This window comes from Martes martes (genome assembly GCF_963455335.1).
Source record: "Martes martes genome assembly, chromosome: 9".
Classification (NCBI taxonomy): domain Eukaryota; kingdom Metazoa; phylum Chordata; class Mammalia; order Carnivora; family Mustelidae; genus Martes; species Martes martes.
In genome coordinates this window covers 65,747,116-65,761,593 of record NC_137896.1, presented here as the reverse complement: position 1 = coordinate 65,761,593, position 14,478 = coordinate 65,747,116, and the positions used below count along the sequence as shown (strand labels likewise).

The 14,478-nt window shown below is 42.3% G+C and overlaps 1 protein-coding gene across 6 annotated transcripts in view; it reads right to left on the bottom strand.

The window, feature by feature from the left end:
- Positions 1 to 1,910: 1,910 nt before the first annotated feature.
- The window catches only part of VWA3B (von Willebrand factor A domain containing 3B), a 210,518-nt gene continuing 197,950 nt past the window's right edge, over positions 1,911 to 14,478 (bottom strand). For 5 of the 6 annotated variants that reach the window (XM_080813513.1, XM_080813514.1, XM_080813515.1 and 2 more), the window contains 2 exons: positions 13,302 to 13,402; positions 1,911 to 3,017 (listed from right to left, as the gene is read on the bottom strand). In XM_080813513.1, coding sequence (XP_080669639.1) covers positions 2,663 to 3,017; positions 13,302 to 13,402 — 456 coding nt within the window. In that variant the 3' untranslated portion in view covers positions 1,911 to 2,662. The remainder of the gene's footprint in view (positions 3,018 to 13,301; positions 13,403 to 14,478) is intronic. The other variant, XM_080813516.1, reaches the window with a different exon arrangement.

The following is a 14,478-nucleotide window of genomic DNA, read 5'->3' as shown; positions in this document are numbered from 1 at the left end:
AATGCATTAATGCACCACTGCCATTACTCTATACAGCTAACTGTCTTTAAAAGATATTTAAATAATAAAAAACAAAGCTTTATGTAAACCAATGTAGTAACCATTTCTGGTAGTCTTCATCATCTGTGCCATTTCTGAGTTAGTTTCACCTCATTATGGGTCTTATTACGTTGCTTCTTTGTATGCCTGGTAATTTTTGATTGAATGCCAGACACTGTAAATTTTACTTTATTGGGTGGTCTTTTTTTTTTTTATCCCTACAAATATTCTTGAGCTTTGTTTTGGGACACAGGTTACTTGGAAACAGTTCAATTCCTTCAGGGCTTGCTTTGAAGCCTTATTATGTGTGACCAGAGAAGCATTTAGCCTCAGGCCAATTTTGTTCTACAATTGAAGCAAACCTCTTCTGAGTACTCCACCTGAGACCTCTTGAATAAAGATACTGGTTTTCTAGCCTGACTGGAAGAAACAGATATTTCCAGCCCTGTGTGAGCTGTACGGATTGTTGCCTCTAACCTTTTTTGAAAAGTTCTTTCTCCAGCCTTGATTAATTTCCTCACAGCCACACACTAATCAGTAGAGATGAAAGCTCAAGGGGGCTTATCTACATATACCTGGAGTTGTTTGTCTGTGTAGCTCTCTCCAGCCCTCTATTCTGTAGAATCCAGCTGCCTTGATCTTCTCAGAATCCTAGTTTCATCTCCTCCATTCCCAGAAGGTACCAGGCTCTGCCTAAGTTCCTGCTCCCTTCGCTCCAGCATGGAAACTGACTCTGGGAAGTAAGCTGCGCACTCACAGGGCTTAGCTCATTTGTTTGTCAGAGATCACTGTACTTTATTGCCTATGTCCAGTGTTTTGGAAACTGTGGTTACATACATTCTATCTAGTGTTTTAACTGTCTCAAGCAGGGGTTTGGGAATGAGATCAGATTCCTCTTATTCCACACCAGCTGGAAGTAGAAATACACTGTTCTTACTGTGATTTCCCCCAGCACACTGAACTGGGCATTATCAATAAAGTACAACACACTGTACATACCACTCAAGGTCACTGAGAATACTATGCATTGTAATGTAATATCAACATGGTTTTCTTAGGTATATTTGTCCTGTAGTTCTTCATTCTCTGCCTCTCATTGCCTCTAAACCAGACAACAGTGATTGGTCCAAAAATAAAGTGGAGATGAAGAAGAATAGAGGATAGAGAAGGTCAGTACCTTCCAAATGTCTGATAGTATTTCTCTGAAGCCTGGCATATCGTCAACACTCAATTGCTTGTTAAATAATTGGAGGAATGCAGGCAGACTTACATGAGGGCTTGCATGCATGCAAACATGAATGTGACTTGATGAATGGTTTCTTCCCTACCCCACCAGTTATCTACTGCACAGACCAAACCCAGATGAGTATTCTGAAGCTTTCCTGCCTATGAGAAACTTCTGGGTTCTGGGGGGCAACAAGTCTCCCCACACACTCTCTCATACCTTATTCTGGATCATTTCCTCACTTTTCAACTACTTCCTTGCTATATTACTACTTTTACCCTGAAGATGTCTCTTTTTCTTTCATATTTTTAAAGGTAGATTTCTCTTTTAATTTCTTTGCCATAATCCTGGTGACACCCTAGATTTCAGGTATATTAACACCATTTTTAGTTAGGTAGCAAGTTTGCTGATACTCTAAAATCTATCTTTCCCATTTGCAAAAAGCATCCAATATTATTCTCATTAATAGTCTGTATTATTATACAACCCTGGGGCTGTTAACTGACTAAAAAGAGAGAATTTGGGAGAGCTATTTCATTTTTAGTGAAGCTAATTTTACTAAGTAATAAAAAGAAGTGAATACTTTCATATCATTGCTAAAATGTGTTCAAAGAAAACAGTAATAAATAAACAATACAATAGTTTTGAAATGTTTCCAACATAAGAGTTTTTATTCTGGTTCCGCGCTCAATTAGAGGTACCTACGACAGACTACAAACAAAAATAATTAGGAAAGTCTCAATAAAAATGGCCAGAAATCAATAATTTTGTTTTGCAGATCTCAGACAAGTTACTAGGTCTTAATTTAAGTCTTAACATTAAGTGATAAAATATCTAATTCAGATGAGATAATCAATTTAAAACAAGACTGTAGGGCTGGATTATAACTACCTTAACTTCCGAAAAAAAGGGCTGAAAATCCTATGACGATTATCTGTCAGATTAAATTCTGGGTATGTAGAATTTACCAAAATATTGAGTATAATGTGGTAAGGGCGGGAAAGTAATAGGATAAAGAATGGTTAGAAAAAGCCAGAACCAATAAGTGCAAACAGACTGGAGATCCAGGTGGAGGATAACAGACAAGTGTATCTGTTTTACAAACAGGGTAGAAATGGGTAGAATGAAGGGCAGCCTTACCTCAGTCGAGGGGCTAGTTCCACCATGATGAGTGGCTGAGGTCTAGGAAGCCCTGGAAGAATGCTGGCTCTCTTAAACATAGTTGCCACTAGACTGCTTTAAGGTTTCTCAGCAATGGTCCTCAACCCTTTGCTGCTGTGGGTGGTTCTAGGAGGGAAGGGCAGGACTGCTTGAGGTGGAAGTATGGCAGCGATGGCATAGCTGGCTGACTCCTAGACCCTGGGCCGAGAACCTTCTCTGAGGAGGTGGAGGTCAGCATTATTTAAGGGTGTTAGAGTTTTTGCTGTACTGGGAACTAAACTGGCCTGGAAACTGGGGAGCAATCTCAAGGGCACTATTCTTGAGAGAGGTTTCAGGGTGTTCCGGAGATAGGCGATGTCGTCCCCCTCCCACCTGGGGCTTGGGGTATTTCTTGGGGTTGGACTCTTGGGACCTGATGCCATGAGAAGAATCATCTGAATCTGAGGACACCATCTCCTGGAGAGGCAGCCTCTTGGCAGGTTTCTTTTTCTTCTTTCTAGGATTCTCCTGTCTTAGCTCTTGTAAATCCCCAGTGTCAATTTCTTTGAGTGGACATATTAAGAAAGTAGAGTTCTTCGTTTTCACATTCTCCCTACAGAGAGAGAGAGAGCAGTGTTACCCTGGTCTTGTTGGTTGCTGTTTCTACAGAGATGTTCAAGCCATCCCTGTGTTATTTCTCAGCTCTTTGTCCTGTGGCCTTCTTCCTACAGAATGGAGTTGCAGAAGTCCGATGGGCCCTGATGGTCTGGGCTGGGCTTTATTCCATGCAGTTCATTTCCACAGATCTTTGATGTCTGGGAGCCTCGTGTGGTATGGAGAACCTAATGTCATTTGAACACTGTCCTGACCGAGTCAGTGAGTGAAGCAACAATTCCTAACCAAGAAGTCCCTTGACATGTCTCAGAATTGACATGTGTCCACCCCAGGATGATAAGCTTGGTCATATCATAGTGCAGTTCATTCCTGACATACTGAACTGGAGCTTTTACAGTAGAGACACCCTTCTACACTTAGTTTTCCCTAATTACTGTACAGTGTACCATCAGAAAAAAGTCCCCCAAATTAAAAATTACAGGATTTTTAATTTAATTGACATTAGATATAACTAGGAAGTCACAGAGCCAATTTAACCATTTAGAAAATTTAGAAAATATAGTGTACATAATCAACTAATATTTGACAAGGGTGTCAAGAATACTCAATGGGGAAATGACAATCTTTTCAATAAACTGGAAAAACTGGAAATCCACATGCTCCTATCTTACAACACTCACAAAAATTGACATGAAATGGACTTAATAGGAACTGAAACCATGGGACGCCTCGGTGGCTCAGTGGGTTAAGCCTCTGCCTTCAGCTTGGGTCATGATCTCAGGGTCCTGGGATCAAGTCTTGCATTGAGCTCTCCGCACAGTTGGGAGCCTGCTTCCCCTCTCTCTGCTTGCCCGTCTCTCTGCCTACTTGTGATCTCTCTCTGTCAAATAAATAAATAAAAATCTTTAAAAATAAAAATAAAAAAAAGAACTGAAGCCATAATACTCCTAGAAGATAACACAGGGGAAAAACTCCTCTACACTGGTTTTGGCAATGATTTTTTAGATACACCACCAAAAGTACAAGCAACAAAAGCAAAAATGAATGGGGCTATATCAGACTAAAAATCCTCTGCCTAGCAAAAGAAACAAACAACAAAACAAAGAGGCAACCTAAGAAATGAGAGAAAATATTTGCAAACTATATACGAGATAATGGATTAATGGCCAAGCTATATATGGAACTCATACAACTTAATATTAATAATCCTGCAGAATAAACTCTTACTAATTACTGAAAGAAAAAACAACCCAAGTAATCCGATTAAGTAATGGGAAAGGACCTGAATGAACAGAGTTTTTTTTTTTTTTTAAAGACATACAGATGGTCAAAAGGTACATGAAAACATGCTCAATATCACTAATCAAAAGGGTAATGCAAATCAAAATCAGAAAGAGGTATCACCTCACACCTGTTAGCATGACTGTTGCCAAAAAGATAACAAATTACAAGTATTGCTGAGGATGTGGAGAAAAGTGAGCTCTTGCACCCTGTTAACGGGATTGTAAACTGGTACATTCACTATGTAAAACAGTATGGAAACTCCTCAAAAATTTAAAAATGGATGGGGTGCCTGGGTGGCTCAATTGGTTGGGCATTATATATATATAATTCATAAACAATGGATTATTATTTAGCTATAAAAAAGGACGGAAACCCTGCCATTTGTGACAAGGACAGACCTTGAGGGTATTATATTAAGTGAAATAGGTCAGAGAAAGACAAATACTGTGTGATCTCACTTATGTGTGTCATAGAAACAGAGAATAAAATGGTGGCCACCAGGGGCTACGGGGAGAAGGTGGGGGAAATGGGAAGATGTTGGTCAAAGGGTATTAAAAAAAAAAGAAAACGTATTGATCAGTTTATTTATCCAGAACTGTTTTTTTCAAAGAAGGGATCTTGGGAATCATGACTTCATTCCAGCCATGCCCTCATGGCACACCGTTTTGGGAACTTGCCTTTTTCAGGGCCTTCAGGATGAGTTAAAAACACCAGCTGCCTGGTGTTAAACCTTATTTTGTTCCCATAATCAGTATGTACACCTTGATTACCCAGGTTTCACTCTCAATAACTTTTGACCATTGCTGCTTCAAATCCTTTTAGAAATTACAAAGAAAAATTTAAGAATGGGAGAAGATTTTTAGTTATTTCTAAAAAGAAAATTCCATCAATCCAATCTCTCTTCAAAGGATCAAGATTCACCATATGTGACACTTTTCAAGGACTGGCTCAAAGACTCAAGAGGTAATTCCAAGAGGGATTAAAAAATGGCCTTCATGAGGATAGCTATTATCAAGAAAAGAAAAAGCAAAACCAACAAATAACAGATGTTGGCAAGGACATTGAGAAACTGGAACCCTTGTGGACTGTTGGTGGAAATATGAAATGGTAAAGCTCCTGTGTAGAACAGCATGGCAATTCCCCCAAATATTAAAAATTGGATTACCGTACAATCCAGCAACTCCACTTCTGTGTATGTATCCACAAGAAGGAAAGTAGGGATTCAAACAGATATGGATACTCATGTTCACTGTGGCTTTACTCATAATAGCCAAAAGATGGAAGTAACACAACTGTCTATCAACAGATGAATGGATAAATAAACTGGGGTATTTACATACAATAAAATATTATTCAGCATTAAAAAGGGAGGAAATGCTGGCACACACTAGAATATGGATGTACCTTGAAGACATCATGCTAAGTGAAAGGTGTGAGTAACAAAGGACAGATACTGTATGATTCCACTTAAATGATATATAAAGACTAGTCAAAATCAGAGAGACAGAAAGTAAAACGGTGGTTTCCCAGAGCGAGGGGTGCAGAGGGAATGAGGAGTTCGTGTTCAATGGGTAGCGAGTTTCAGTTTGGGATGATGACAAAATTTGGGGGTGGTTCACGTGATGGTTGCACAACAATGTAAATATACTTAATGCCACTGAACTGTATACTTAAAAATGGTTAAAATGATAACTTTTATGATAAAAAAATAAAATACAATAAAAAAAATGGCCCAAGCAACAGCAGTAACATTGGAAAAGCATCCCAGGAGGCCATAAACAAAATTATTTTGAAATAGGAGGCCAGCACCTGTGTGGGTGTGTAAATTTGTGAGGTTGGGTTCTCAGAGACTCATCTTAAAATCACACAGCAAGGTTGTAACCAACTCCACTCCGGAAAACCTAAAATCTTACCTACCAGGGCACCTGGGTGGCTCAGCTGATTAAGCATCCAACTCTTCACTTTGGCTCGGGTCATGATCTCAGGGTCATCAGATCAAGACCTGATTCCGGCTCCATGCTCAGTGGGGAGTCTGCTTGAGATTCTCTCTCTCCCTCTCCCTTTGCCCCTCCCCCTGTTTACACACTCTCTCGCTCAAATAAATAAATCTTTAAAAAATAAAAACAAAAAATAATATAAAAACCTACCTACCACATTACCATCAACTGTCCCTCACATTGTTCCTCCCTCCTGAGCAGACTAAGTTGATACGTTCTATTTCCTTTTCAGAGATGTTCTTTATTTCCCATGTATCAGGACTGGTCACAGTCCAGTCTACCACCTATAACCTCAGAAAGAAGAGCAACAGGAAGGAGGAATAGAAAGTAGAGAGTAAGGCACCCAAGATGAAGGCTGAAGAGAGGTTGACCTGCCTACCTGAAGGATACCAGGAAGACGACTGTGGAAAGAACCCAGGAAGAAGTGCAGGAAAGCTTAAGAAGCAATATGTGTCTAGCCTTCAGTAGGGCACTAGTCACATAAATCATGTACCACCTGGATAATTACATTCTAAGTAGGCAATGATGAAGTAAGAGATGTCCTGGTCATGCCAAGATGCAAGTAATATATTGTTAAGTGGAGAATAAGTCACAAACTATGTGTGTTACATTTTCCTATTGTTATTAAGGTTGTGAACACATAAAGATAGCTAGAAACCTTTCCATCAAACTGTTAATAGTTGCCTCAGGGAAAAGAATTCCAGTAGGATTGTCACTTACTCCACGTTTAAAAAAAAATTTTAACTGTCTCAAATGATAAGGGGAAACAAAAATTTTTATTTTGAAGAAAAATAATCAACACAGCAGAGAAAAACACTGTGCATACTTTTGGCATAAAAATAAAAATAGGCATGCTGTCATGATCAGAATAAAAAGTGGACTAGGATTTTGATCAAGGAAAGGCCTTTACATCAAGTAAGCAGATGCTGTTCAGTTACCCCATTTTACTCTCCAGAATGACTGATGTCAACCAAGTTCAAGATATTCCACGAGGAAATGTCCCCTTGCAGGAGGGGGAAGAGGGTTAGTGTGAATCTGATGTGAGAGGTCTTATGCAATGCCCCCCCACCATGCACCCTCATTCGGCTTGGCCCAAACCCACTCTGAGTGGACGTTGCCCATCAGGACACTTGGACAGGCCCTAAGAAATGGTTTTCTTTTGTCTTATGCCAAAACCAAGAAAAGTTCAGTGTCCTATTAATAATTTTAGGCTACAGGTTTAAATAGTGGGATAAACAGGTCAAAATGACATATGTGTATGTCAGAGAGTAGAGTAAGTTGAGGGAAGCCAGGCACTGTGCCTTCACTGGTTCTTCAGACGCAGCTGGCTCCACTCTGGGGAAGAAAGTGCTGAGCACCGACTCCACACTTTCCTTGGGTCAAAACCCACCTCATTTGCCCGATTAGTATCAGCTTATCAGCTTACTGTGTTCTCACTGGTTCTCTGAGGCCTCAGCTCTTTTCTGTCCTAAGTGTCTGTCAGAAAGCTGGTCTTAGGACAGAAAGACCTGCTGTTTAAGAAAGACCACAAGGCCCCTGAGTTTTAACAATGGAAGGAGCAGAAAATGGAGAGACTGATACAAAAGGCTATTGCCATCTGAATTGTTACCACAGGCCCTCAGGGCTAACAAATCTCTATGACTGTCAACGCTCTCTTATTCCCATACTGGGGCTCCAAAACACACTTTCCTGAAAATCGGCAATGGCATTTGTCCCTCCAGAAACTATGGGACACTCACAGGCAGGGTTTGCTGCTGATCTCCTTATTTTTCAGGGCTTTGCTCCAGCCTAGGAAATGGGGCTCCTAATCTGACTAGAAGGGACGAGAGCGCTAATGACATACCGAGGCTTAACAGGTGCACAGCTCCTTCTAAGGGAAAAATAGTCAGTGGTGACTGGGCAAGATTCTAAGAAGTGATTCATCTCATGTAATGTCAGAGCCAGTGTGGGATCTTGAGGTTTCAATCAACCACTTAATATTCCTACTGTCGGGAAGACGATGTGAGACCACACTACATGGAGGACAGTGAGGAATGTTAAGCAACACGGAATTATGACTTCCTTTGGGACATATTCCTAAATCCAAATGGCTTGCTGGAAAATGATTCAACTGTTCAGAGAGAGACAATGAGAGGCTAATATTCAGGAATTGGATAAAACACATGGTCTCCCCTCCCAGAAACTCATACACAGCCACATTCCCAAGGCCACACAGTTGCAAGCACACATCAATAGAACACTCCCTGCCTTCAGGATCTCAGTGCCCAGCAATTTCCTTCAGATGCCCTGTGATTTTTTTGGAGCAGAGAAAAGGATTAGTTCTATCTGGCTTTCTTGCTCACATTTAGAATGTTGCTAATTTTTTAAAGAACTCCAACTCCCTCAAAGTGACTCTTCTTAAGGAGGAGATTCAGAAGTAATGTGCCCAAACCTTGTTCTGCCAAGAGTGGAGGATGGATCCCAGCGATGGCTGGGGCGGGGCGGGGGGAGTGGAATATCCAGCCAGTTACATGGCGCCAAGTTCAGGGATTGAGCTCTGGCCTGTTAGAGGCGACCTGTCTGAGGAGTACATAGTCCCCAGCCTGGACTCAATCAACCTCTCAATGCGTAACTGAGTAATGCCTGGTAAAGCACTTCCCTTTACTGGAGAAAACCAGAAGCCAGAGCATCAAACCCGTCAGGCATGCTTCCCCTGCAACAGCCCTAGAAGAAGCCACAGCCTTCTGACACGAACAGAATTCCGGGGGAGGAGTCAGGGAACAACTCTGCTGGGAGTTCTCTGCCAGGCAAAGAGGGAGGATGCCAAGTGGGGGGGGGGGGGCGGAATTCCTCCTGGTCTGCTTGCACTTTGGAATTAGGAGAAATTACATGTGTATTCTCTAAACGGAGAAAGTTATAGCCAGGTTGGGGAATATTTTCACTCAGAACAGATATCTCTGTGCTATGAAGTGTACAAAAAACTCAGGGACATCACTGAAGGTAAGTAAGGCATGAGTAATCTTGTCCCTCCATCAGATACATTCTCAGAAGGCCACCTCCCTCAGCTGTGCTGCCAGGAAATGCACTCATTACATGGCATAGGAAAGAGAAAATCAAACCAGTGAGAACCTCCCTTGATTTCACATTGTAAATACTGTGATCCTAAAATTCTCTCCTTTAAAACTAGTTATTTGGAATTTAGCAATATGGGTAACATATTAGGTGATGGAGGACAAAAGTCCTCAAGAATCATTTAGGTGTCAAATTTTAAGCTGAAAATAAAACTACGCATCAGCTTTGGCTATATTCAATCACTTTTTGAACCCTTTACCTTCTAAATACTTCCCTTCCTGTCTTTCACCATGTGTTGCCCTCAGTTAGGAACCAGAAGAGGGGCCTGGAGGATATAGCCTGCCACGAACCACTGAAGTCTTCAAGGAAGGAGAAAAAGTGGAGGTGCAGAAGATGGAGAGCTGAATGTCTGGCATCCCAGTTCATGTGTGAGGCCATGTACCCGTCTGACCAACCCCAAGTGGATGGTTAGAGTGGATTCAATATTTTAAATTTAAATTAAGTCAAATGCTGTTCTGTTGGAGTTGCAAGCTATGGCACACTTAAGTAGTCCCTGAAGAAAGCACCGGGATTTTTTTAAATTGTCTCATTTGGTATAATGATGTGAAGGCTTACTAAGGACAAGCCAAAGGGAGGTGGTACCTTCAGAAACCTAGTGAGGAAGCCCTCCTGATGAGAAGCACCTACCAGAAGGAAATCCCAGTGGAGATACAAAATAAGACTTGCACCTTCAGTCTGTGTGCTCACACCTGCCAGCTCTGATTATAGAAACAGACAGATTAAACTCTGAACTTAGCAGGTTGGATGTGACCTCTGCTTAAGAGAATTAAAGGCAGTCCTGGCTAGCAGAGAGGCAGCTAGAGCAAAACAACGTGGAAGTTACCATGGGGAGACTAGAGAGTCAAGGCACACTTCTGCTGTGTAAAGCCCGAGAAGTTAGGGTAGATAATTAGCAGCTAAGAGATTTAAATAAGGCCTGGGGCAGGACTAAGATAGAAAATAATTACAGGCTTTTCAAAACACAGAAAGAATTGAATTTTAATTCTAAAATAGGATTGATAATGTTGGATTTAGTGAAAATGGCCAATACCTAGACTTTCATCTATTCACATTCCTTTAAAATGTACTGTAATTTGGATATCATTTTGTTTGAGTAGGCTTTTGAGATTAACAAAAAATGTGCTATAATTTTAAATGAACATTATACTCATCTAGAAGAGAATGAAGGATGGTATTGTATATTTTCAATCATAATGCCTAAGGAAAGATTCTCTGTGAAACCATGCACCTCTTAATGAACAATGCTGGGCCTCCACAAGTATTTATGTGTTCACTGGCTCATTCTTCAAACAGTCATTGGGCACATCCTATGAGCTGGGCCTTGACAATGATTTAGAAGTGGACAGAACCTGGCACCTGCTTTCAAGGACACGTGCCTAACGGCAGAGAGAAACTAAGAAAGTACATGGCCCTACATAAGGGAAAATTTCTGTAATGAAAACCTCTACAGGAGGCAGTGAGATCACCTCAGTGCACAGAATGGCTGGAGTCTTAGAACATGACATAGCGATGGTGATGCTTGAGCTCAATGTTAGTGTTCCCTGGTGGCCAAGGGCAAAGGATAACATTCAAGGGAGATAAATACAGCACAGAGCCCTGAAAAAGCATGGCATGAGGAAAAGCTACAAGTAGGTTAGTATGGTTAGTGTGCAGAGGGCTTATGAGAGGTTGGTTGGGGGATGGCTAGCGGGGCAGGCCTGGGTCAGACCCACAAGAGGCTAAACTAGAATAAGAAGGGGAAAGGGAGGGCGACTGAAGGATTTTTTTAAGTAGGGAAGGGGTTGGAGCAGATTTGCATGTGAGGAAGATTCCTCTGTTCAGCCCCTTTGTCTGGAAGAGGGCTGGGACTGTTGGCAGGAGGCCAAAGGCAGGGGTCTCAGGAAATGAGATGCCTGACCTAAGGGAGCAAGGTCCAGCAGAGCTGAGAAATATTTGCATGTTAGGATCACTATAACTTGGGAGACCCATGGGGTGTGGTGGGTAAAAGGCAAGAAGAAACCTAAGATGATGACCAAATTTCTGAATGGACAACTCTGACTGGTGAGGGGCAGAGAGAACTAAGTCAGGGAGGGCGGAGATGGGAGTAGGTCTGTGGGGAGCTATAATTTTAGTATTAGATGTGCTAAAGTTGAGATTCTGTACACTCAGGTGGATGGCTGAAAATAACAGGATTCCCACCATGGACTGAGCATCTGCTTTACCCCAAACACACAATGACCATCTCCAATCCTCACACCACCCTAATCTCACTGCGAGCAAACAAGCTCCTAGATGATAAGCTACCTGCCCAAGGATACAAACTAAGTGAGGGTGGGCTGGGATAGGAAATCAGGGCTTAGCTTCCAAGGCTCTCTCCACCATAGACCAGCCAAGTCTGCACATTACAAACCAGTGGGGGAGTTTTTATTAGCAAAGTTCACCCTAGGTCCCACCCTGAGAGGCTATAATTCTGATGCCAGAGTACGGGAGTGGCCTGGAGTAGAGAGAGAGGTATGAGGTCCTTAGTGTAAATGGAGTCACAGAAGTAAGGGATATGGTTGAAATCAGGCAGGGAGGAAATCCAGAGGGAGGAGGAGCCATGACAGGTCTCAAGAGGAGGAGGAGGGGTGACTGAGATAGTCAAATAGACCTCAGAGAGTGTGAGCGTGTGAGAAGTCCCTAGTGGCCCCTGTGGGAACAGCTTCACACAGGGGGGAAGCCAATACCCAAGGCTCCTCAGGGAGGGAAGAGAAGGCAAGAAAGGAAAGACAACAGTCCATGAGACTGCCCACATACAGCATGGCTGTGGAGGGAGGGAGGGAGGATGCCAGATCACACTGCTGAACCAAGGGAGCTCTATCGATTTAGGACTGGGGGTATGTGTGCATGTGTGTGTGCATGTGTGTGTCGGGGGGGCAAATTTGGGTTTTCGCTGGGCAAAGAAATCAGGAGAGGAGCTAGGGAGATAGGAAAGAATCCAGGGTAACTGATGGAGCAAGAACTGGGTAGTGGGGACAGGCTCTGGAGCCTGGTGAGCAGGTCAGCCTTGGATGAGAGAAGGTATCTTGACATCAGGGGTAAGGAGGTTTCTACAAGACTATAGTCAGGGAAAAAAAGTGGAGGAGAGAATGTCTGATGGTTTCTGTTTATGAAGTGCAAGGTGATACCATCAGGTGAATGAAGGTTGGCACTGAAGACAACCTACAAACTCCAAGTGAAGTTGGAGGGTATTTCTAGGAAACCTTTCCCTAACCCTTGCTGAAAATCAACCTTCAGTCCCAAGGTCATAACTCTGACTCTAGCTGTGATGCCCCTCATCAGCCCCATGGACTTCAGTTTTGCCTGCTTTCTAGGCCTCAGCTTCTTCTTACTGACTTTACTTTAATCTACCTTTCCAGCTTTTAGCAATCTTACTTCCTCAGATGGAAATGTATTCAACCCACTGTAGCCCATAGAAACTGCCACCCATGCACCCATTCATGCTCACCTGGGCACAGGCAAGCCAGGGCCAACACCTCATTCTCATTCCCCAGCAAGGGAAGAAGCAGACGGTTGATTGGTCCCAATCACAACTTAATCTAACTTTTGCTTTATGGCAAGACTTTATTAGAAGTCCCTGAACCCTTAAAAATAAAAGGGGAATAATTCCTTCAAGTTCATGGCAGGACTGAATGTTTTTCTGAAGAGTCAGTAAAATAATGTTGCATTTGAGATTCGAACCAGACAGACAAATAACCAGCAAGTAAGTGGTGTGATGTGGAAGGAATAATAATCATAGAACTACCTTTTAAGCAGGAGGCCCTCCACTTCTGCTTTTCTCCCCAAGTATTTTTCATGAATTCCAACTCAGAAACAGATTAAAGGTGCAAAGATATGAAGTTCAGGGAGTATGAAAACTTGGGTCTACTTACACTTTTGGATCCTCCTGAATTGGGAGTGATTTTATATGAGAGCAAGAGAGAGCATACTTGTTTTGGCTGATCTTAATAAGTGCACTCCGAGGGCAAAATTCCTGTAATAATACCAAAAGGGTTCATGCAACTTAAAACAGAAATGCCCACAATTTAGATGTTAACTTTATTTCAGCTCAATCCACTATAATAGCTGCTAGCCATTATCTTATTCAGGATAACACTTTAGACGACAGTCAAATGGCAGAGTCTGGTTGGATAATTATACACTGAGTAAAAGTCATCGATGAGTCCTCCTGGTCATTTCTCCATATCCTGGATCACATGCAAGGCCATCCACATAAGATGCAGGTGCCCAGGCACATGCACATGCACACCTACATATCCCTCCATAGAACCACCCTCCTATCTACCTTTACTTCAGCCTTGGCCATCTCTTTCCTAGACTTAGAAACTTTAGAAACTGTCACCTTCAGTGCCGTGAATCTCTACTAGAACTGTCTTCAGTGTCTCCCCACTGACCACCCAGCTCTCGTCTCCAGGGCCTAACTGCCCTGTGGGTAAATTCCAGGTCCCTCCTGGGCTTTAAGACTCTTTCTTAGGGATCCTAGGACAACTGCTTCATCTCTCCCCACACCCTGGGGTGTGCCTAGGGACATCTCTTCAAATGCCCCTTGATTTGCTTTCTCCTCTCTTGCCTAGTAGATATCCCAGACTGGTGCCTTATGTCAGAAAATCTTCCCACCCACTGCCGTCTAGACTGCTTTTTACTGTCATCCAAATAGCTTCTCTTAAGGTTTTGTTTTGGTTTATTTCCCCCTGGGTTGATGAGAAGGTACCCGTTTCTCCTTATTCTGTCAGATTGGAAACTACTTCTTGGACCACTGGCTCTGATGGTCTTTATTCTTTTCCTTTAATTCTAAAATTCATTTACCATGACCCCTCTCCTGACGGATATACTTCATGCTATAGTCAAGAACTGACTGGACATTTTTACTCTGTATACTAGGCAGTTGGGCACAGAGATTCGGAGTGTAGGCCACAGAGCCAGACTGGCTGGGTTCAAATGTCCACTGTCCCACTTACACTGTGTGAGACTTAACCCTTCTGCTTCAGTTTCTTTATCTGAAAACAGGAATAATAACAGCACCTACTCACAGTATTTTGAGCATTCAAT